Here is a 23,416-nt window from a genome sequence, read left to right as displayed (position 1 = left end):
GTATGTATTCTTTAGTTCAAAATACTTAAAGGTTATTTAAATAGCACAATTTCCTTCAATGTATTCCTGAAAGAGCCTCCTCTCAGAGCTGCCTCCCTTGGAGCCACTTCTAGAAGTATCAGGAATGCTTCTTTCTTTCTTCTTTGATTAAAGCCATTTCAAACTGGCCTAAACAAGAAACTTACATATTTACAATAGAGTATTGTGTAATTTGATATGTTTCAACAAGCTGAAACGCATCCTGGAACTATAAGTGAGTTAAGCAGGTTCTAACAGTTTAAACACAAAATATTATAAATCTGTAGTGAACTCCTACACTATACTGCCTCTTACTGAGTCTTTCTTTAACTTGGGTTCATTTAAAGAGTTTTAGCTAAGGCAAAATGAAGGGCTTCCTTACTGAGCACATGAAGTCATTGTTTGTGTACCAAAGTAAAATTCAGAAAGATTTAAAAGTGCTATGTTGGATGAGGAAGTCAATAAGAGTGAGACAAATTATTTAAAGTAAAGTCTTCTTAGTGCAACTTCTTATTCAAAGTATTTAGCATGCAAATTACAAATGAAATCCCTAAACCCGACTGAGACATACTAAGCATTAAGCCTATAAGGATGCTCCTCTATTACTAAGTGTTAAGTTGATCTAACCAGGTGCAATTCAAAACAACTAAATTTGTTACAGCCTTCGTTCAGACGTAAAATCATAGCATTGTACGCCACATAGTACAAGAGATGGTGCGATCCATATCACCAGCCCTTTGGTACGGTTTACCGTATATCGGGAATTAAGCAATGCTGTCCGTACACTCACCAAACCTATGATATATATTATGAATTAATTTATGTTAATTTCATGTTTACTACATTGATGTGCTTTAGAGCAGGAGTCTTCAACTTTTTTCAATCCCCCTGAACTTTAAGAGAGACGGATCAGGGACCCCCCACTACATACAGCGTAATCTATAAGTTCTATAAGTTGCACATATCTATATCTATAATTTGCACATTAAACTGGGCCTGCAATAAAGTGTAGGGTGGCTTGAATCCTTTATACTTACCTTTTACTGCATAGAATACTAAATTATTAAAATAGCCTATAATTGTTATATAACAATTATATAATATATAAATAAAATGTACTGTTTGTAAATCATCTTTTAATGTTAAAACATACATGTGGCACAGTGACATTTTTGAAAAAACCTTTAAGAATTAAATTTGTAACAGATTCAACAGACACTTTACAGACAGAGTAGGCCTAGACCACACTATAATTTACAAAGATCCAACAATTACCCCAAGATCAAGCATAAGAGTGGCGGTTCTATAATAATAAACCTATATATATATAGAGAGGTCGTTTTGGGCCTTTCTGCGTGGAGTTAGCATGTTCTTCCCATGTTTGCGTGGGTTTCCTCCGGGTGCTCCGGTTTCCCCCCACCATTAAAAAACATGCACTAGGTTCTCCAGTCGGTGTCATGATCAAGACACTCATGATTGCAGATGCAGAGAATGAATTTTGCAACATGTATGTTAATGTGACATTAAAGTTACATACAGAGTGATGGTTTAAAATATTTAGCTGCATATCTCGAAACTGAATGGGAATCACCATCATGCAGCTGCAAGGCCAAACTGGTAAAAGTGGTCACCTAAAATAATTCATCCCACAAGCAGTTTCCTGTTAAGCAGAGAATCACATGTTACTTTGTCTGAGTACAGTTTGCAATACTAATTTGTCATCACTTTTGGCGCACTCACTCTAAAGACATAGGGACATTGAGGACCAAACTCTTCAGACAATACAGCTGAACATCATGGATCAACAGATGGATGTCTATGTCAATGAAGAGGGACCATTTGGTTACTCTGGCAAAAGAAAGAGTTTGGCAAAAAGCACGGAAAATATTTATGAAAGTCTGGAGCCAAACAGAACTAGACCTGCACTCTCAGGTAAGGAACACTTGCAATAATAGGATCTTGACTGCAAGCTCATGCGAATGTGTGGACATTCTTTATACACAAATACATAAAAGATCATATTTCCTAATACACAAAACATAAAAGATCATATTTTCTTAAACAAAGACTACCATCACGGAACAATACTGTTCCGTGTATCCTAATAAATGTTCAGTTTTTACCAGCCACCCAATAGACTATCATGTCTTTTTTGGGCTAGTGAGTGAAGCAAATCAATCAATATTTATTTATATAGCACTTTACAGCAACCAGCAGGTTACCAAAGTGCTAAACATTAGAAACCAAGATTAAACACATCATACAATAGAAAGAGTGAACATAGAATACAGTAAAAGAACAGAAAAGAAAGAGTGAAATTGTCACACCACTGCTGCGGATTAAAAGTCAGACTTAACATATATATGTATATATATGTTTTGAGTTTGGACCTAAAAAGAGCAACCTCTGTAATGGTGCGACTATCAGGGGGTAACTTGTTCCAGAGTCTAGGGGCAGCAACTGCAAAAGCCTCACCCCCCCCCCACCGTTTATGCCTGGGCCTTGGGACTTCTAAAACTCACTGATTTGAAGAACTCAATGACTGGTTGTGCTCCTGCAAAGTTCAAATTTCAGACAAATATTCTGGGGCGAGACCATTTAAAGCCTTAAAAACAAACAATAACATCTTAAAATCTATTCTAAAACGCACAGGGAGACAATGCAGGGTTTAGAGTACGGGGGTGATGTGTGCATCTCTAGAAGTTTTTGTTAAAAAGCGAGAAGCAGGGTTTTGCACAAGGTTAATACGTGAGATGGACGTCTGGTTCAACATAGAGAGCGTTACAGTAGTCCAACCTTGAACTAATAAAAGCATTAATAGCCTTTTCTAGGTCGTGCCTGCTCAGAAGAGGCTTAACTTTAGCCAGCAGAAAAAGCTTATTTCAACAACATTACTGATATGTTTGTCAAATTTCATGCTGCAATCAAAAGTAAACCTACCAACCACTTGCATTCTTTACCAGCATTTGGCTGTTAAATGGTGCTAATGTTCGGCTCATACAGAAAACAAGCCAAACAAAGTCACTTCTCTGGCGAGAGTACAGGCTTTCCCACGCTGTGCCATGAGCGTGTAAATGAAAAATTAAGTTATTAAATTTGACTGATTAAGGGGTCGGCCAGCTGGCTAGCTGCTTAGCTAGCTTACTATGGGTATCAGTTCTCAGGTCAGCGTCATTTATAATAGAGAAATAATCACTGTTGTTTAAAGTTGTTTAGTGAACCAAATAGCATTGCCAGCCTACTTCTACAACTACACATATCCTATATACAAGTAAGTTAAATTATGTGTGTCCCCTTCAAAGATTGCTCTAGAACTTTGTTTACTGTCCCCTCCCCCAACTGTTAAATTACGCCCATGGCTGTGAGATCAAATGTGTCTACCCTAAAAAAGCTATGTGGCAGTGCTTTGTGCTAAATGCTATTGTCAGCATGCAAATATGCTTAAAATGAGATACCAGTGTGAGTTGCTAAGGTATAATGCTTTCCATACTTCTTAGTTTAATGTGTTAGCATGCCAAAACTTGCTATTTAGCATGAAACACAAAGTACAGCTGAGGCTGATATGGGAATGTCAAAGGAATGGGAACTGCGGAACAAACACATGAGAAATACTGACTTATCTCTTCAGGTGCTGAAGATGTGAAGAAGAGCTCCTGCAGAGCTGCTGTGGTGTGTCTGTGTGTGCTGTGTCTTCTCCTTCTGACTGGACTCATAACTGTGGTTCGCCTATGTGAGTGCTATGTTAGCATGTTGATTAAACACTAAGCAGGTGGTGCTGGGTGATGGTGTTTCTTGATTTCATTGATTATGTTTCACACAGTCACCAAAGGCAACTCGGAATGGGAAATGAAGATGGCCCTGTTACACAACAGTTGTACCAACCTGACTCAAGAAAGAGATCAGTTACAGACCAGGTACACCAACCTGACTGAAGAAAGAGACCAGTTACAGACCAGTTACAACAACCTGAATCAAGAAAGATACCAGTTCCAAAAAAGAGTTGAAGACATGGCCAAAGAGATAACTGATCTTCGTAAAAAGCTTCAAGGTAAATATAACTTTTATTGTTTTGTTTTTTTTAAATCTAGCGGGCCTAATTTAGTAATTTAACCATCACCTAATCTTCTGGATGATTTACCGACTCGACCGCCGTTCAGTCAGGGTTTCAGATGTCTTATGCTAGTACAATTAAGCTCAGTGGCAGATGCACATACTGTATATAAGGGAAGCCAAAACATCTGGATCTCCCCCTGGTTGCTGGCCGTGGCGTAGATCATAAACCCTGCCCCCCTCCATCTGTCCCTCCATAGCGGATGGGATTGTTGCCAAAGAGGGTTTCTGTCATTTTATGTAGTTGTTATCACACTAATGTTTGTTCAAGTTAAAAATGTTCTGCTAATTTTGTGTTTTAAATCATGATTGGTCGGCCTTGTCTATGGGCGGGACTAAGATACCACAGCTCCACCGCCCAACCACCACCGCATAGACTCGGACTCCAAAGTTACAAGATGATATTTGGGATCGGGATATTTTGGTTTCAGTCGGAAGAAGTGGGAACATGTCGTTCTGTCCATCGTGAAATACATTCTTTCACTTCCAAACTTGTAGTCTTCAGTCCCAACCAACTCTCACTTAAGTGACATCAAATGAGGCAATTTATCAAATTTCGCGCAGCTCCATCTAGAGCGAGAAAAAACAAAAGTATACACCTATTTTCATATGCAATTGACTACTCACCAAGATCTGTCAACAGACTTTGATGTGTAAAATCAAATTAAAGACAGAAAGAATCCAATCTCAGAGCTTAGAAATTCAGTGGTGTGTGCTGCTAACAGCAGATAAAAGCTAAAGATTTCCGTGTAGAGAAAACTGAAACTGCAGCTTAATTATTTCCCTTTTGGATTCAAGGTAAGGTTTTTAATTCAGCAACTTTGGCAATGTGTTTTCACAAATTTAACATCAAAGCCATTTGAATTGGTTTTGATTTGTGCTTCTGACGGGCTTCTTCTCCCTGGCAGCAGTGACTGTGGACAATGGGTACTGTAGCAATTAGTGGTCGAGGCTCATGGGTGTTGTATTATTTAGCGGTCAAGGCAACTTTATTGTATTGTCTGCTCTAATACACTTATAACTCTAGAAAACATTTCAATCCATACCAACCAAGATTATTTTTCCATTTTGAAACAGATCTGAGTAACAAACAAGAATGGATGCATTTCAGCGGTAGTTTCTACCACTTTTCTTCCAAGAAGAAATCCTGGCAAGGAAGCAGAGATGACTGTGTGCAAAAAGGAGCAGACCTGGTGATCATCAACAGCAGAGAAGAACAGGTAACGTGTGTGTCTGTGTGTGCGTGCGAATGGGAGGGGGGGGGGGGGGCAATGCCAGAGAGAGAATGTGTGTGGATCTGTGTTTGAGAGATGTAGCGAGAGAAATACCCAAAAAACGGAATTATTGTCATTTTCAGGCAGAATGAAACTGTTATGTTGTCCTGCATTTTCAGACCTTCCTCCACAGCGCTGTTCAAGTTCAAGTTTTTAATACAGCAACTAGTCTGGCTAGTCCACACAGCATTCTGGCAATGGAGAAAAACCTGCTCTGGTTCATTGGCATTTCTTTAAACCAATCCTGATGTTCTCTCCGGATGGAACCACGTTGCCTCTGCACATAGCCTCAGGAAGGAACTTGTTTTGGTGGAACATGTGTAGGTTCAATAGTCATGTAACAGAAAACTCTGATTGGACAGATAGTCTAGCTAGCTGTCTGGATTCACCCTGCAGAGGATAAGCAGTTTAAAATTACAAATCAAAGTAAGCGGAAGGTGACGGACATCCGGCCGAAATGAGGCACCGGAGCAGTTCCGGAAGTGGAAGTCGTTGCTATACTCGATAGTTTTGTTGATGTCTTTTTCTTTTTCTCTGTTTCTCTTCCATGTCAATAAGGAATTCATTGGACGGTTCCCAAAGCACCTGTGGATTGGACTGACTGATAAAGAGACAGAGGGGAGATGGACATGGGTGGATGGAACTCTGCTCACTCAAAGGTTTTACACATAAATCATTTTCTGTTGACGCCCACTTTCTCACTCACTCACTTTATTCAGCTTCCTTCCATAATTATACGTAGTTTAACAATTACAACAGTTAAACATTGTGTTCACTTGGGTGTTATCAACCCACCAACCTCTCTAGCCATTACAACGTTTTAGGATCCCATTGAAAACAAGACGATGCATCTCAAGAGTTAATCATCAAATTTAAGTAGATATTTTACTGATACACACCCACTCGATGTTTAGCTTCTCCTACTCAAATCGCACACATGATTAGACCTTACATTTTTATTTTCTTAATTGAAGGAACCATTTTGAGTTGATGTTGGGTTGAAATTGAATTTGCTGTCTATAAAATGTTTAATAAAAAAAAAAATCTTGTTTTGGTTTACAGCTACTGGATGCCTTCTGAACCAAATGGGCATATGTCAAGAGACGAAGAATGTGCTGAAATATCCAACTCTTTTTTTTTAAACAGCTGGAATGATGACCTGTGTAATGTTGAAAAATTCTGGATTTGTGAGATGACATTGACTCTATAACTCAGTATCCAAACCTTCAAGACATACTGTAGGTTATCATGTATTCTTGGACCTTATCACAGGACATAAACTGGACATAAACTGATGTGCTGTCCTCTGTCTAACATTTGCAGCAATTTGGTGGTTCTTTCAGACCAATTCTAAACATTCTGGAGGGAGTCCAATAACAGTGATACATAATCTTGAACTAAATGAGGCACACCCTCACATTGCGTGAAATATTTTCAAGATTCCCACAGATTCTGTCCCACCCCTTTTCATCCATCCATCCATCTTCGACCGCTTATCCCGTATCGGGTCGCGGGGGCAGCAGCTCCAGTAGGGGGCCCCAAACTTCCCTTTCCCGAGCCACATCAACCATCTCTGACTGGGGGATCCCGAGGCGTTCCCAGGAGGCATCCTTACCAGATGCCCGAACCACCTCAACTGGCTCCTTTCGACGCGAAGGAGCAGCGGCTCTACTCCGAGCTCCTCTCGGATGACTGAGCTTCTCATCCTATCTCTAAGGGGGCGCCAGCCACCCTCCTGAGGAAACCCATTTCGGCCGCTTTTACCCTGGATCTCGTTCTTTGGGTCATGACCCAGCCTTCATGACCATAGGTGAGGGTAGGAACAAACACTGACCGGTGGATTGAGAGCTTTGCCTTCTGGCTCAGCTCTCTTTTCGTCACAATGGTGTGATAAACGGAATGTAATACCGTACCGGCTGCTCCGATTCTCCGACCAATCTCACGCTCCATGGTCCCCTCACTCGCGAACAAGACCCCAAGGTACTTAAACATCTTCACTTGGGGTAACTCCTGTTCATCCTATTAATAATTAGATCCCTTTCCTGTGTCTTTTTGTGGCCTGTCCCGGCTCCATTATCCAGGTTCTGCATAAGCATAAAATAATAGCCAGAAGCCTCATGCCCTTTCCATGATTTAACATCACCTCATCTAAACATTCTGGGACTTGATCCCCCAATACCCCCACCAACAGATGGCAAGGTTGCAAATGTCTAAAAAATTGAGACCAAACTGCTGTGACCACACGATGACTAAACATAAAATCGTAAGCCTAAGGGTAAGTGTCCATTGTCAACGCTTCCCATTCATTTCTATGAGGGCAGCAATGTGTTAGCGTTGCAGGGACTTTGGAGAAGCAGGGCGTCAAGTTGCTTTATGCAAATGAGCAGAGGGCAGCTCGGCTCGACACCTCTCAAAAGCTGGCAAAAATCTTGTTGATCTGACGTACTGTTAGCCAGCTATGTCTAACCCTCAGATTCTTCTTCAGCCTGTTCCCCTCCTTCTCCAGGTTCGAGTGGGTTGATTTCTTACATTAATACACTGATATTATATAGAGAAGAAAAGTTACATTTAAATACTTTTTTATTTTATTTAAATAAAATATTTGTTAAGTTTTGTTTGACAGGAAATTTGGGAATCCATTCTGACGGAAATTTGAAGTTACACAATGGCAAGAAACCATACTCACATGTCAGGCGTAAACATTGAGAATGGATTGTATGATGTATAGCAACCCAAAGCTGAGAGAAAGCAGCAGAGAGTTTTCTCTCTCCAGAGTCTTCTCTCTGCAAAATCAATATACATGGACCACCAATAAAGAGTCTGCATTTTAGATAAACATAACATAAAGTTTGGCTATCAGGATCCATACATTAAGACAGGCGTAAAGAGTTCCCTCTGCTGGATCAATAGTCAATCAATAGTAAGATGTGTTTAAAGACAAATATTAGATTAATTAGAGGGGGCTGTGTTAACTTTTAGTAAGCTTATCAAGTTAACTAACCAAACTAACCAGCAATCGATAGCTTGCTAATTTTTGCCTTAATGGATAGTTACGTTTTATTACAACTCATTTTTTGATGGCCATCATCTCTGATTTTACCCCAAAATAAATTGTTGACCACTACACTGGGTCTAATGGGGCAAGACAGGATTACTGTTACTATTATGTAACAACTTATGTATATCACAAGACTGTTACCATTATGTAACAACTTATGTACATCACAAAACTTCCTGAGCCATGTGTGTTGTCATGTAAATGATGCAATAAAACACTTGGTTGAGGTTGTACAAAGGTTGTGGCGTTGATAATATACTGAACAGTTAACATGGACGTCTGTGAAAGAGGATTAGGGCCAGACGTTTAAAATAAAAATGTAGTTGAGTTTTGAGTTTAAAGTCAGAATTGTCACAAATACTCAACTCATATACATTTTGTTCCTCTTTCCTACATATGTTCTTACCAGAGACAGCTATGAACCGATTTTACTAAACAATAGGCCACATAATGCAATAAAATAATGTGTCTTATCACCTCTTAGATATGACTTCCGACTGTGTGTCCCCTCACGTCTTGGTCGCTCATTTACTTAATCCTCTACATTGATTTGCTGCATCCTTCTGATCGCCTCTGATCATTAAAGTGTGTTTCCTCTTTTAAGACCCATTACTACACACACACACACACACACATTTGTTTACACATATATGTATTTACACACACACATATACTGTATATAGTCATAGGAGCCCTTCAAAATATTCAGGTACTTTCCCCGTTTTCTAGTGTTTTTTTTCTTTATTGAAAGGAGCCCCATTAGCCGATGCCCTAGCAGTCAGCTACTCTTCCCGGGGTCCTCACTAGACACACAATACATTACAACAGGGGTCTGTAATGCTTTTTAGGTCAGGGACTCCTTAGCTCAAAGGGAGACAGTAGGATCACCCTACTGCATGTATTGTAAACAATACTTCAATCTCCTTATCTTGGTTATAATATGTGATTCTTGCAGGAGAAAGATGGAGGAGAGGATAAGCACTGGTGTAAGAGATAATATGCCTGACAAAAAACGTTTTGCAACTGCTTAAGCATAACTGATAACCATCATCTAAAGTTACTATCTGAAAAAGCAATTTTACTTTGTTGTGACACACTTCTGCTTTGTATCAAGATACTGGTCCCAGCTTACGGGACATTTGGAGTCATCACCTCAGCAGTGATGACATTTTGAATTTCAACATAACATATATTGTTGTGTCTGTTGCTGATATATTGGTCTGTGTCTAAATGGATCAAAAGAGCTGCTATCATCACTTAAGCAGCCCCTCTGCAGTTCACTATTCTGAACAAAGCCACATGTTGCTGTGTTTTTATTTAATGACTAATGTAATGTCATTTTATTTGTCCTATATTTCTCTTGTATAATCTATTGGTGATCATTTGAATAATGGAGGGTTTAAGCGTCACTGTGCCAGATGAAATTTATTTTTTAATACACTGTACTCATTTGCAGTATTAAAATTAGAGAGTAATGCAGCAGGAATTGCACATGTAGCCTTTTGATGTGTAGTATTTGCTGTGGCATTCCTCAGTGGTCAGTGGTTGGCCCAGTCAGTGGTTTTGTCTCCCCTTATGCTACAGTGATGACTTACAGCACATCTTGAGAATGAACAAATTAATTGGGGTCTCGCTGATCTATCGGAAAATTGGTAAGACAGCCGCCACTAAATTTACCCACCAGCTGTCTGGGGAACTTAAAGAGTGCCTACATGGAATGATTGAGAGGATGAAGGTTTTACATCTGAGGGCTGACCAGTCCTGTGAACTGTCTCGCAACATCTCAGACCGGACCGTGGAAGCGCAGAAGGGGATTGACACCAACAGGGCCCAGTCGGTAGAGTTGCTTCGTGTAACCACCGGACTGGCAGAGAAGGTAGATGGACTGCAGCAATCACTGCGTGATACGGATGCTCGTATGACGCTGAGGTCGGTAACAATTGAGTGATGGACATTGATTCGTACAAATTCCATCAAGTCACCCTAAATTTGGATTGAAATTAATCAACTATTTCCCAGACCCCCCCCCCCCCCCTTCTGCCCGAGCGGGAAAATAATTTGCAGCTGACATTCTATCTTGTCCCTTGCACTGGCTTATCTCTCCAAGGTCACGCCGATGGACTGAACTTTTACCAATACAGACAGTCTGACGGCAAACATTTACACACACAACTCATTCTCCCACACACACACACCATACACCCCCCCGATCCAACCCCACATCCGTCTGACTGCCTCGTTTCTTTCTTTCTTTCTTGTGTTTCCAACTCGAATCCATGTTCAAGGCCGGGCTGAACTGAGCTGTTTTGCACAGCGCAGTCTGTCTGTCTTACATTTCACACACACACGCACACACACTCATAGTCAAGGCCGGACTGAACTGAGCTGTTTTTCAACAACCCACACAGTTTGTGTCTCACACACACTCACATCCACAGACACCATACACCAAATATTCCTTCATGTATGTAGTCTTGTGCATTATGTTATGTCTTGTATTATCCTGCTGTCTGCATAAATCCTTTTCAGAGTGCATGTGGCAGCGCTTTCACTAGCTGCGGCTCGGAGGCTCTCTAAACTCTCTAAACTGTATTTCGTTGCATTGTACCTGTACATGTGTGATGACAATAAAGTTGAATCTAATCTAATCTAATCTAAAACTTGGATACATTGGAATAAGTTACCTTTAAATTTAAACAAACTTTTGTGGAAATTGCATATTAAAAACAGATTTGGTTTTCCATAATGAAAAAAATTGAAAGCGTCTGTGAAAACCGGTTTCTGAGTGTCGTACTTGACCATAAGCTGTGATGGAAGACCCTCATTAAATATCTGTGCTCTTAGATGGCCAGGAGCATTGGAATGTTCAGTAAAAGATACATTTTGAACCCCAAATCCCAACACGCTCACTATGACATATTTACTGAATAATTATTTTGTCACATATGTTCTATTGTGTGGAAATTTGGGGAAATACCTACCAGAGCACCTTACAAAGATTTAAAAAAAAGAACCATCCGGATAATAAATCCTGTGGGGTATTATGAGCAAAGCAGTCATCTCCTTTTCAATTCACAATCATTGGAATTTTGGGATATTGTCAAATTGACCAGATAACATACAAATATGGTTTAAGGAAAGACAAAAGGGACATCATCTAAGAGGTACATTTCTGTTTAAAAAACCTCTTGTGCGACTATTCTTAAAAGCGTGTGCATTTCAATTTGTAGGGTGACTTTCTGGAATGGACAGAACAGTGAAATCAAACAGAGCCATAATATTATCTTGTTCAATAATGGATTGAAGAAAAGAGGACTTGACAGAAAGAAGGAGAACTGAATATAGGAACTGAAATGTAATGTAAGTGTATAATGTATGTAGTTAGTATTGTTGTAAGTGTTGCATGATCTATTCTACGCTCTATATTCAATTCAATTCAATTGAATTTTATTTATAGTATCAATTCATAACAAGAATTATCTCAAGACACTATACAGATAGACCACACTCCAGAATTTACAAGGACCCAACAGTTCTAGTAGTCTCCTCCAGAGCAAGCAACAGTGCGACATGCATGTCTAGTTGACTTGTTTTTATTGAGAGTTAAGTTTTAGGCACCAACATGACTGGTTAAGTTTAAGACAAAGATTGTGGTTTGTATTAGAACAAGCCCAAGTATCCCGCATTTCCTGGGGGAAAGACCTTAGTTTTCCCAGCCTCCAGGAAGCAAACTGGCTTAAAAGTCATGTATGTTATCTCCAATTCTTTCAGGAAGACCTAACTCTTAATCAATGCTCCATCTAACTTGAATCAGCTGTTGGCGGCGTTCACCTTCCTGCTAAACCAATCAGAATCGTACACAAAATTCAGGGGCCAATCACAGAGTCACAACCCTGCTTTTATAAAGCTGTTTCTCCCTGTTTCTCCCTTTGCTATCAGCTGTCACTACGGGCAAAGAGTGCTACCCTCCAACCCCCCCCCCCTTCCACCTCCAGTCATCTACTCTGACCGGTCCGGAGCCTCCTTCGGTCTGGTCTTCGGGCTCCTTTGTCATCGCCACGTGTCTAGACTCCATTGGGGGGGTTATGACGGTTTTCTACCTCTCTAAATGTGTATACGAAATATTCATATAGCGATGGAGTCTAATTGCCAAAGACTTTTTTTTCTTTTTTTTACATTTATAATGCTGTACAATCAACCTTATTTGCATATCTGCAAACATGTCTCTCCTGATTGAAATACAGCAGCAGTCAATGTGGTAGTGCTATTGCAAGGTGTACTGCTTATCTTTTCGTAGCTTTTTAATTGGCTTTTTACAACAAACAGTTTGTTTAAGGAAAACAAATTAAAGAATCAAACATTGACGAAACAGGGTGAAAGGATTGTTTCTGCTCAGTTTATCTGTAGAAGTTCATTCATAATTAAAAACAAGAAGAAGAATTGGGGCTCCCGGATGGGTCAGTTGGTAGAGCGGGCGCCCATATATGGAGATTTACTTCTTCAGCTCTCGTGTCAATGGAGGCCTACAAATTCCCCTCAAGGAGAATTATGTAAAGTATCTTGTTTCAAATGGGAAAGTTGTCTCAGTCAGGGGAAAATGAGGATGTTGGCAAAGAGACAAATGTAAAAGAAGAAGTGGATTACACATCAGTGTCCTTTTGAGAAAAACTGGTAACTCACTATCACATCTGTGACTGTTCAGTCAGTTGGTAAAACATGGCAAGGTTTGTCCATGGAGAGCAATCGGAGATCACTGATTATGTAAATCTACCTGAACCATCGGCCAGGAGTGTTGGCCAGGACGGGGGAGCGACTGCTGCATGGTCTGGTGAGACTGAGAACCCTAACATGTTAACTTTTATCATAACAAGCAATATGGATACACTTTTAAATTCAAATTTGATGTATTGTATATTTTAGAGTCTCAAGAAAAACTGTAAAAAAAAAAAATATTTAAAACACGGAAGAATAAATTTTTCCATGTTGGTTTGTGTGTTTAACCTTTACTTTACCAGGAATAATCCCACTGAGATTTAGAATCTTCTTTACAAGGTTGCACAAAGAGTTTTACATTAAAAAAGCAAGCAACAGATTTTAAAATGTTGTTTGATTAGTGTCATCCTTTGGATAAAAGAAACCAAACCTCAACCAGAGTTTTTTTCCAAGACACTCAATGTGATGTTAAAGCTTTGTCGTGTATCTCTTTGTTATTGTTAACATTCATTACATTCAAGTAGGGCTGGGCAATATATCGATATTATATAGACATTGATATACTTAATGAGACAAGATGTCGTCTTAAATTATTGATATTGTTGTCTTTTCCTGGTAATAAAGGCTGCATACAATAAGTGATGTAATTTTCTGAACTTACCAGACTCTTCTAACTTTTTATTGTTTGCCTTTGGCCACTAAGTCATCGTATCCACAGTACATTATTGGTGATTACTTATTATGACTCCTATTGTGTTAATATTTTGTGAAGGCCCCAATAGTCAACCCTATAACATCACCATAGACAATGATGTATTTGGTCATGATTTTTTACCATATCGCCCAGCTCTACATTCAAGCCATTGCCACATGAGTTGCTACAAAGCTAATTAAGACTATCAGCTCCACACAGCTCTCTCTGGATTTCTCAGTATGGCTGTGTTCAAAAACTAGTGTCGACCAGCGACTTTTGCACACAGAAACCTGAGTGAAGATAACAACCTCTTCTGAAGAGTCCTCATCATGTTTTGTCCTTCTTGGCTAACTGCATGGAGGATGGGGGGTGGGGGCGCTTGCACGATCCCGGAAGGCTTGTATCATGTGGATGCCCCGACTGTTTTGTTGTCATAACTTAGAATTCCTCATGGGGGCGACAGAAACTACGCACTATAGTTTTAAAAGATAGCTTGTCTTCTAGTAATAAACCCAGGTATTTATAATTTGAGACTCAATCAGTTATCCCTTTTACAATTTGTAAGTTCGCATGTAAAAATATTATTGGTCTGCTTTTATGTGAAGTCAGTGTATTAAGTAATTTACACTGAAGGCCATTCGCATTTCTTGTTTTATTCTGTTTGAATGACATGGTTTACTTTGACTATAAATACTGCTTTTCAGAGATGGTCTACACATCCACACATTTCATAAACCCACACACCAGGTCACTGGATCACATAGAGTCCTCCCAAAAGGCCAACAGAGCAAAGTTGTCCAGATAACAGAAAACCTGCTTCCTGGACGAGTACCCCGGGACCTTATCATGTGTGCATATTTCTGTCTGATTTTTGCATACAGGTGGAAAACTGTACAGACTGGTTGCTGTGAGCTTTGGACTGCTGTGTGTCCTACAAGTTGCTGTCAACATTTCGCTGCATCTCTGTGAGTGTTTTTTCCACTCTGCTTGTTCAGACAGAGGAGCATAGACAATCTGCTTAGAAATTTAGGAAAATTGGAAAGGATAGATCAACACAATTCTACATAAAACATTCATTTTTTATTTAACTTGTTTATATTTTAAAACAAATAGTATATCCAAATACAATACACATTTTCTGTAAGCTCAACCCGCCCTTTTAATGAAAAAAAACAATTCCTGTGCTGGTTCCATGGTGTAGGAATTTTGAAAAATTGGTCATGTGACAAGGGCCGGGAAGATTGACAGAAGAGGAAGCCAAGTGACAGCACTCTGACCCGATGGAAATCACAACTGTCAGATTGACAGCACTCTAGCCCAGTGGATGGTGAAGGAAAATGTTATACCACTTTGAAATGTCTTTGTATGAAATGGCCGTAAATACTGGAAATGACTTCTAATTAGAAGTGCCATAGTTAAAAGGCCTTATAAAGACCAATAGGTCAAAAAAGGTTCACAGGTTTAGAATAGATGACTTTGTGTTTCTCCTGCCTAGAAATGCTAGGGAAAGACGAAGTGTGGAGACTTTTCACGTTGCTGCAATTAGAAACAGGATGCCTGGACTGGGTGCAGGTGCGAGACATTGCGTTGGACAGGTGCAAGAGGAACTTGAGAAAGAATAAGAAGAGGACACTATTACGGAGCCCCAGATGGGACATGTGGGAAAAATAAATACATTGTGCCCACAAATTTGCATTTCCCAATTATTTATTAAATTTTTTCAGATGTCATAGGAGCAGTCAGACTGCTGGAGAGACTTTGTTAGCGTTAGGGCGAGATAGTTAGTCTTGAAGAAAATCTGAACCTTATGCATAAGACTACCTAGTTAAGTCTTGCAGTATGTTTACTCAAACTTCTTAACTTTAACTACCACGGCATTCTGAGCATTATTTATGGTCTATCGTTTAGTGAACACTTCTGTCATAGGTGTTGTCTGATTCCATTGGTCCCAGGCATGAACGGCCTGGGCCAGTTGAGCTGCACTGGACCAGCAAAAAAAAACTTCAATGGGGAGGTTACACCAGGGGGGGGGGCATCATTTCAGGGTCTAAACTTTTGTTCTGTTTCCCTAGACTTTTCTTTTAAAATGTGCTGTATCTTAAGACATTTTAAAGAAATCTGGTTGAATAATACAAGTCATGACCCTTTCTCTCTGATGGGTTTCTATTTATTACTATATAAATTCATCAGGGCTCACTTGATGAATAATGACATAGCAACACCTCAGTGATACTGGGTTACACAAGTTTGGGAAAGTGTGAAATCAGGAGCAATCAAGTGGCATAATTGCGCCAGAAAGGAAACACAATACTTCCAGATAAAGTAAGAAAGCGATGGGACTTTCCCGTTACTTTGCCCAAGTCACAATTTTCCATCTGTAGTCCTATGCATGCTTATTTTCCAGTTGTCAGTAAATTACACATACTTTACAGACTTGCTTCACCGTTTGGTTCCCCAATCTCCTCCTGCCCGTGTGTTAAAGGTCCAAAGGCATGAAGATTTCCCTTTATGAGTTTTTTTTAACATTAATATTTGTTCCCCCAGCCTGCCTATAGTCCCCTAGCGGCTGGAAATGGCGTTAGGTGTAAACCGAGCCCGGGGTGTCCTGCTCTGCCTTTGAGAAATTGAAAGCTCAGGTGGGCCAGTCTGGAATCTTTAGGTCATAAGGAATGTCAAAAACACCATGTCAGGGGACCTTTAAACACCAAATTGCCACAAGTGCATGTGGGCCAAATGTAATGTTATTTTTTACACATGATTTTTCAATGAAGTGTTTCTGCTCTTTCAGACAGCTTTTACAGTAAGACACCCGACACAGCGTTCAACTGCACAAACCTGAGGAGCAAACTCATTACCTTTGGTAAGTATGATTGCGTCATACCAATAATGAGCCACCTCCACGACCGTTAAAAAAACGGAACATAGGCGTCATAAAAGTAGATTTTACAGCAGAAGAGTTGTATTTGATTGTACAGGAGTAATACGTTTTATGAGCAGATACATTAGTGAACTTGTGACTTTTCTAAACATTATTATTATTAGTGGTATTATTATAAATGCTCAATTCACAGATAAATGCACACAGTCTGTATTCAGAAACTCTGTACTGTTCTTTTTTATAAGAAAAAATTCAGCCCCTGTTTGCTGAATCCAGCCAAAGCCGTGTGAGAAGGGGAAAGGAAGGGGGGCTGAAACGGACTCTATGTTTAAACTAAAAGTAGGCTGGACAGTAGAAGTTCCCAAAAGCAATCCAACTTTGTCAAAAAAAGACAATGCTGCTATCCCAAGTACTGTCTTCAAAGGACAGAGTGTCAGAGTGAGCGCCTGTCCTATCAAAGCAGAGAATTAGCTCCACACATATTTTATAACAGGCTAGGTCTTGTGTATATTTGGAGTATCCATTGAAATATTCACATTTTACATGTAAAATTGTACCCTCAGGTGTGTACAGGGTCCTGCATGACCTAGGGTACATTTTCACATAATTTATATTCAAGTGGACACCTGAGTATAATCCCCATATGGATGTAAATACACCCAAACATGCCTTTAGGGATGTTGTAGTCAAATATAGTGATTGTCGTTATGCAGCAAAAAAGTAACCTGCAATTTCTGTCTTTAAAACACTACTAATTGATTAAAGGCCAATGATAGTCTGTATTTGTTCTAGTAGTACACAGGTCATGCTGTGTACTACAGGTAGCTACAGTGCATATAAAAACGTAAATTACAAAATGTTTTAGGACTGACTTGAAAAATTCAAAATCTAGAGAGGCACTTAAATGGAGCGTTTTAGACAGAGGGGGAATACAAGTATATTCAGACAGACAGTATGAGAAAAATAATGTGTTTTTATATTTTATATTAAGGTATGAAAACATGTTCTAGCAACACCCAAAATACAAGTATGAACCTGAACATTTGCATATTATGGGACCTTCAAATCCCCTGACCTTTACAATCCGGTTGTTTTTTCACTTTGATCAAGTTTAAAGTGCATTTTGTGCCAGATTGAATGCATCATTTGCATTCAATTTAAAATGAATCAATTTAAAATCCCTTTTAAAAACTGGTCAATTCATTGTAATTCATCAATGTTCATTTCTGAGATATTAAGGTCCTTTTTGTGGTTATACATAACAGATCGCTTTTCGCAACAAGGATGGGTGTATTTCCGTCGCAGTTTCTATTACTTTTCTACCAGGCAGTCATCCTGGCAAGAGGGCAGAGCTGACTGTCTGCAGAGAGACGCAGACCTTGTGATCATCAACAGCAAACCAGAGCAGGTGTGTGTCTTAATGTGTGATGCATACACACATATATACATATATATCTATATATAGATATATATTGTGTGTGTGTACGTGTGTTTGTGTGTATTTGTACTGTTGAGAGAGACAAAAAAAAAGAGTGAAACACATAATGAATGTCTGTTCACCTGGTGTGGGGTGAATTCAAATCAGTTCCATTTCCATTGATTTTTGAATTCTGTTTTTCTCTGCCAACAAGGATTTCACACGACAATTTAATAAGGTCTCATGGATTGGACTGACCCCAAAAAGAGCCAACGGGACGTGGAAATGGGTGGATGACACTCTGCTGACCCAAAGGTTCACACATTTATTCACAATACATAAATGCTGAACCTCTAAAGGCCTTAAAGGTCCCATGTTGTAGAGAGTGAGGTTTTCATGACCTTTTGGGTTGTAAAGCAGGTCCAGGTGCTACATAAATGCTGTGAAAGTATTAATTTGCTTAATCTACAAAACAGTGCCTTTAAATGAGCCGTCAGGACAGAGGGTGAGACAGAGGGTGAATGCAGGTACTGTATGTGGGTTTTTGAACGTTTAATTATGGAAACCTTTTCTGGCAGCAACCTAGTCTACATCCACGAGGTTCCACTTCCTTTCGTATATATAGTATAAAGCTGAAAATGAGCATAATATGGGATCTGTAAAGCCTCTTTTAGATTTTTCTGTTAGATGAATTAATCAATCTATAATGAATCACAGGGAACATTTTCATTTTACTACTTAAACCTGTCCATCACATGCAACTTGTATAGTCTTTGTTAAGGAATTATTTGTTTTTTGGTTTCAGCTTCTGGAGCCCTGGGGAGCCAAATGGTTTTGGAGGCAGAGATGAAGACTGTGTAGAAACAAGGTTTCTTGAAAGGGAGAACAGCTGGAATGATATACCATGTACTGATCAAAACTTCTGGATCTGTGAGAAGATGATAGATTTATAACACAGCATATAAAAGCCTGAACAACTAAAATTAAATTCAGGTTTAATCAGGATGCACATATTCACATATCCCACAACAATAGGTCATTTATTCCTAACCTTTTAAACACAACACTCACAGTTGGAAACTTGAGATTTCCTCGTGGGCCGGTCTATGGATGGGGGCGGCATGTGCTGCACGCTGGTTGAACGCTTTTTTGTGGTTGCTTTTTGATTGGTCCGTAGAGAGAAGGGATATGATGTGATTGGCCCACTTGTGTGTCTTTCATGTGAACACCAGTCATTCACATCCTTGATCTTTGGCTGACCGGCTCACAGACAGATATCACATGATTGGTTTGTCTCTTTTATGAACAATGGCCAGTCACGTCCTGCTACGGCCGACCTCCATCCTACCACAGAGACAGAGCGCATTTAAGTCCAGCCCCCACCAGTGGAAAAACAACTCAACAAATTGCCTTTAGCTAGCTAAAAACATAACATTTAAGCATTTTATTCAATTATTATTTAGCACCTATTGTCTACCAGAGAGGAAAAGTTAGCTGTTAGTAAGCTAATGTTAGTTATACAAGCACAATACTTTAGCTTCCTGAATTATCCACATTCCACTGACACAAGTTGCATACTGTGTACAAAATGAAGCTTTAGCAGCGCTGGGGAGGAAAGTCTGGCTATGCAAGACTAGTTTTTGGATAGAGGAATGATGTAATGACTTAGAGGTAATCTGTAGAGTTTTGACTTCTATAGGGCTATGGAGATGTTTTTATTTTTATTTTTAACACGCATAAGGGCACACATGCACAGATAAATAAAACTGCCAACAAAGGCAGAGAAGAAGCACAGTAGTTGCTAGTAACACATGAATGCCAACATTGCAGGTTTCAAACTTTTAAGAAAAATCTGCTTTGCAAATGTTATATAATGAAGAAAATGTACTCCACACATTTGTTAGATCTAATGATATTTTTGGTGTGTAAACATAACTTTTGTTTGGTTACAAGACCACAGGGCCCCTTTTATTACAGATCACGCAGACATTATCTTTTGAAAGAGCTGCTTAAAGGTTGTATTTAATAAATAATAAGGATGGCTATTTATATTTACAATGTCACTGAAAAGTGAAAGCAATGTATAATAATAATAATGTATAATGTAAATTAAATTGAGCTAGAAGTATGATGAAGATGTTGATGCTCTGTACACTGCCTGATGATTAAACAACGGATGACTGATTCATTTACACACATTTTTCCTGTCCACATCTAATAATGAACCCTTTAACTTTTAATATGAGTGAGATGATTGCTTGGCATGATGTCAGGGGAGAAGACAAATCCCAATAAAATCTAATCTAGCCTCTGGCACAATCAATGGATTGTTAAATTATTTTACTTGTGCTTAAGAAGTGACTGAAATGAACAAATAATCCATTAAGGATTGAGGTTAAGATGTGGGATGGTACACTTGCAGGAGTTTGGTATTGGAAAACAGTCTTAAATATTAAGTTTCCTATTCAAATAAAAATGCATGGACAGTTTTCATGGACTTTTACCTTAAAATGATTTCCCTTTATTAACTTGTGTGACAGCTTCTGACCATGTTTATCTTCAGTCTACAGACAGACAGTTTTTAGGTTTCACATTCAAGAGATTTTACTACAGCACTAACCACAATGGAAATCCCCATCATGCAGCTGTAGCTTACAGGGTATAGGCCAACAGTAAGTATTCCGATCCTTTACTTACGGAGAAGTACTAATACCACTGTAAAAATACTCTGCAAGTCCTGCATTGAAATTTTCACTTAAGTAAACATACTGTATGTAAGTATCATCAGGGAAATGTACCTTGTATTAAAAGTTAAAGTACTCAATGCAAAAGTTCCAGGGACTTTTTTTTGTAATGGAAAACCAAAAAAGACGAGTAAAGTTGAGGCGAGTCGAGTAGATACCACACAGTGGAAAAACGCCAAAATACTTCAGCCTTCAACATCATGCACCACGAAGCCATTCAACTCTGCATAATGTGATTTTGAAATGTATCAATCTGAACAGAGGAACTCTTACTTCCAAAATATATGTTTTATAGGATAGGATATGATGATGTGATATCTCACATCGTCAGGAAACGGAGGGCTGGTGGTGTGAAACATGTCAAATGTGTAATTAGGTGACCACTTTTACCTATTTGGCCTACAGTAGTGGATACTTTACTTGAGTCTTTTCATTTCATGCCACTTTCCACTTTTACTCCACTACATTTCAGAGAGATATATGGTACTTGTAACTCCACTACTTCAATCTGACAGCTGTAGTTAGGCTACTAGTTATTTTACAAATTTAAATTTATTTACACAAAACACATGTAGTTTATGAATTACAATGTTTTATCATAAATTAAATTCCCCAACAATATAACAGCCTACAAGTCCAGCTGAAACAGTTAGCAGATTAAACGCTTAGCTTGACAGTTGACAGAACTGTTGTTTCCAGTGCCGGTCATCGACTATTGACTGAAAGATGATGGTAGGCGAAGACTCATCCCTGATTGGCTCACCCTAACATTCTTACTCTAACTGTAACCAATCCCACTCCTCTTGCCTGATTATAACCCTCCTCTTGCGTAAACCTAACCAACCCAATCAAAGCAGGCAACATGTACTAGCCATTCAGGGATGAGTTCCCTAACGAATATTCAAAGAATGTCGCTTCTTTACAGCTCGGAAACGTGAGCCTTGAGAAAACGTTTCAGGACAGGACTCTTTGGAGTTGTAGCTACACTTTAACGTATTTAAAGTGTTACACGGATCCTACTGTGATTCCCCCCCTCGCCCCGACTTTTTCACACATTAACTAACGCCACTGTCTTGTCTCCGTTTCTTCAACGTTAAAGGAGGGGTTATGTAATGTACACGTTTGTCTTGGTAAGTAGCCTTATTTTAACGTTACACGGAGATTAATAAATATATCGTAATGCCATCAGCAGCTAACGTAAACGTTACAACACTAGCTTTAACACTCAGCTAGCTAGCTTAGCTACGTTATCGGTGTTAGCTAATGGTTTGAACTTTCTTTTTGGTTTTCTTTTTGGTTTGAGGTCTTGCTAGTTAGCTACGCAAGTTGTGTCCTAAATTAGGTAAAAGCAGTTATCGGGAAAGGCCGTAACGTAAAACTTAAAACATTGTTGTTATTAAAGTGGAATTTGCTATGTGTTATTACATAATAGCCTACAGATAACAAGGCTAACCTATAGCATTAGGTCTAAATAGAACCAGGAAAATCCTGTGATTGGGAGTTACCTCAATGCATCAGTTTACGGTTTCTGCTTTATGTCTACCACGAAGTTTATATTTAGCTAACCCATCAAACTAATTGTAACTTCACAATTCTGAAAAAGGCTAAATTTGAAATGTATAGTAGGGTTAATGTTACAATTCTGTGGAAATTCTGCTGACCAGGATGATAATAAAGTGAAAAGGTTAATGTTTGCAAATACTGATGTAGTTATCTGACAGTGAGATGCATTGACTTGTACACTAAGATAGAGTGTAGGAGTTAAAGTTGTCTCTTTTACGTACTTTGTAGAACCCAAAACACAAGAGGGCTGGCTGGGCAACATGGCTGAGCCAAATGCTCCTACCTGCAGATAGCTACTCTTATATAAGTGAGGCCTGGCACACCACATCATGGCTTGATCACTGCATCAGTACATCTTATGCTCATTCTAGCCTAAGTTCTATAGAGATTGTGTATGAGGCATCCATGTCTGATCACATTCCTTTTACCATGTCACTTGACTGTGCTAGCCTTCCTGAGATGTCTCAGGAGGCTAATGGGGCCCGTAAGGCTAAACTGGATTGGTCTAAGGTAACTAATGAACAACTGTGCTCATACTGCAGTAGATCTGATGTACTTTTGAGCAATATATATCTGCCCAAGGATGCCATTTTGTGTTCTGATGTAAATTGTAACATTAGTTCTCACCATGATGACCTTTGTACTACGTATGAACGTATTGTGGGTTCTGTGTATGAGGCCAGCAGGCCATTATTTATCTATCCTTATAAAAGAAAGATCATCAAGCCAGGGTGGAATAGATATGTGGCAGTTTATCATGCTGAAGCGAAGGCTGCATTTGAGGCTTGGGTTCAGGCAGGCAGGCCGAGAGAGGGGCCAGTCTTGGAACTAAAAAAGCGTACTAATGCAAGTTATAAATATGCACTACGTTATGTCAACAAACACGAGAAAGAAATTAGGGCGGACTCTATGGCTGAAAAGCTCCAAGGTAGTGATGTTAATGGCTT

The 23,416-nt window shown here is 39.3% G+C and overlaps 2 protein-coding genes across 2 annotated transcripts in view; both read left to right on the top strand.

Moving 5' to 3' along the window:
- The first annotated feature begins 1,714 nt into the window (after positions 1-1,714).
- On the top strand, positions 1,715-19,211 carry LOC117951456 (C-type mannose receptor 2-like). The gene is made up of 13 exons (XM_034883156.1): positions 1,715-1,950; positions 3,647-3,748; positions 3,839-4,066; positions 5,206-5,348; positions 5,961-6,061; positions 6,465-6,609; positions 10,145-10,389; positions 13,173-13,288; positions 14,749-14,832; positions 16,656-16,727; positions 18,011-18,153; positions 18,377-18,477; positions 18,968-19,211. The coding sequence occupies exons 1-13, from the start codon at positions 1,815-1,817 to the stop codon at positions 19,113-19,115; spliced, it is 1,764 nt and encodes a 587-aa protein (XP_034739047.1). The 5' UTR covers positions 1,715-1,814; the 3' UTR covers positions 19,116-19,211.
- A 2,579-nt stretch (positions 19,212-21,790) lies between these two features.
- LOC117953436 (NACHT, LRR and PYD domains-containing protein 12-like) overlaps positions 21,791-23,416 on the top strand; it is a 14,389-nt gene continuing 12,763 nt past the window's right edge. Inside the window, exon 1 of the mRNA XM_034886450.1 lies at positions 21,791-22,036. The gene's annotated coding sequence lies outside the window, so the exon portion shown is untranslated. The remainder of the gene's footprint in view (positions 22,037-23,416) is intronic.

This window comes from Etheostoma cragini, chromosome 2 (genome assembly GCF_013103735.1).
Source record: "Etheostoma cragini isolate CJK2018 chromosome 2, CSU_Ecrag_1.0, whole genome shotgun sequence".
In the NCBI taxonomy this organism is placed as follows: Eukaryota; Metazoa; Chordata; class Actinopteri; order Perciformes; family Percidae; genus Etheostoma; species Etheostoma cragini.
The sequence above is the reverse complement of the archived record's forward strand: the minus strand, read 5'-3'. Positions and strand labels throughout refer to the sequence as shown.

Coding starts and splice junctions, on each gene's coding strand:
- LOC117951456 (XM_034883156.1), top strand. CDS start 1,815: ATGGATCAACAGATGGATGTCTATGTCAATGAAGAGGGACCATTTGGT. Junction 3,749..3,838: donor CATAACTGTGGTTCGCCTAT/GTGAGTGCTATG, acceptor TGTTTCACACAG/TCACCAAAGGCAACTCGGAA. Junction 6,610..10,144: donor GTGAGATGACATTGACTCTA/TAACTCAGTATC, acceptor TTTACCCACCAG/CTGTCTGGGGAACTTAAAGA.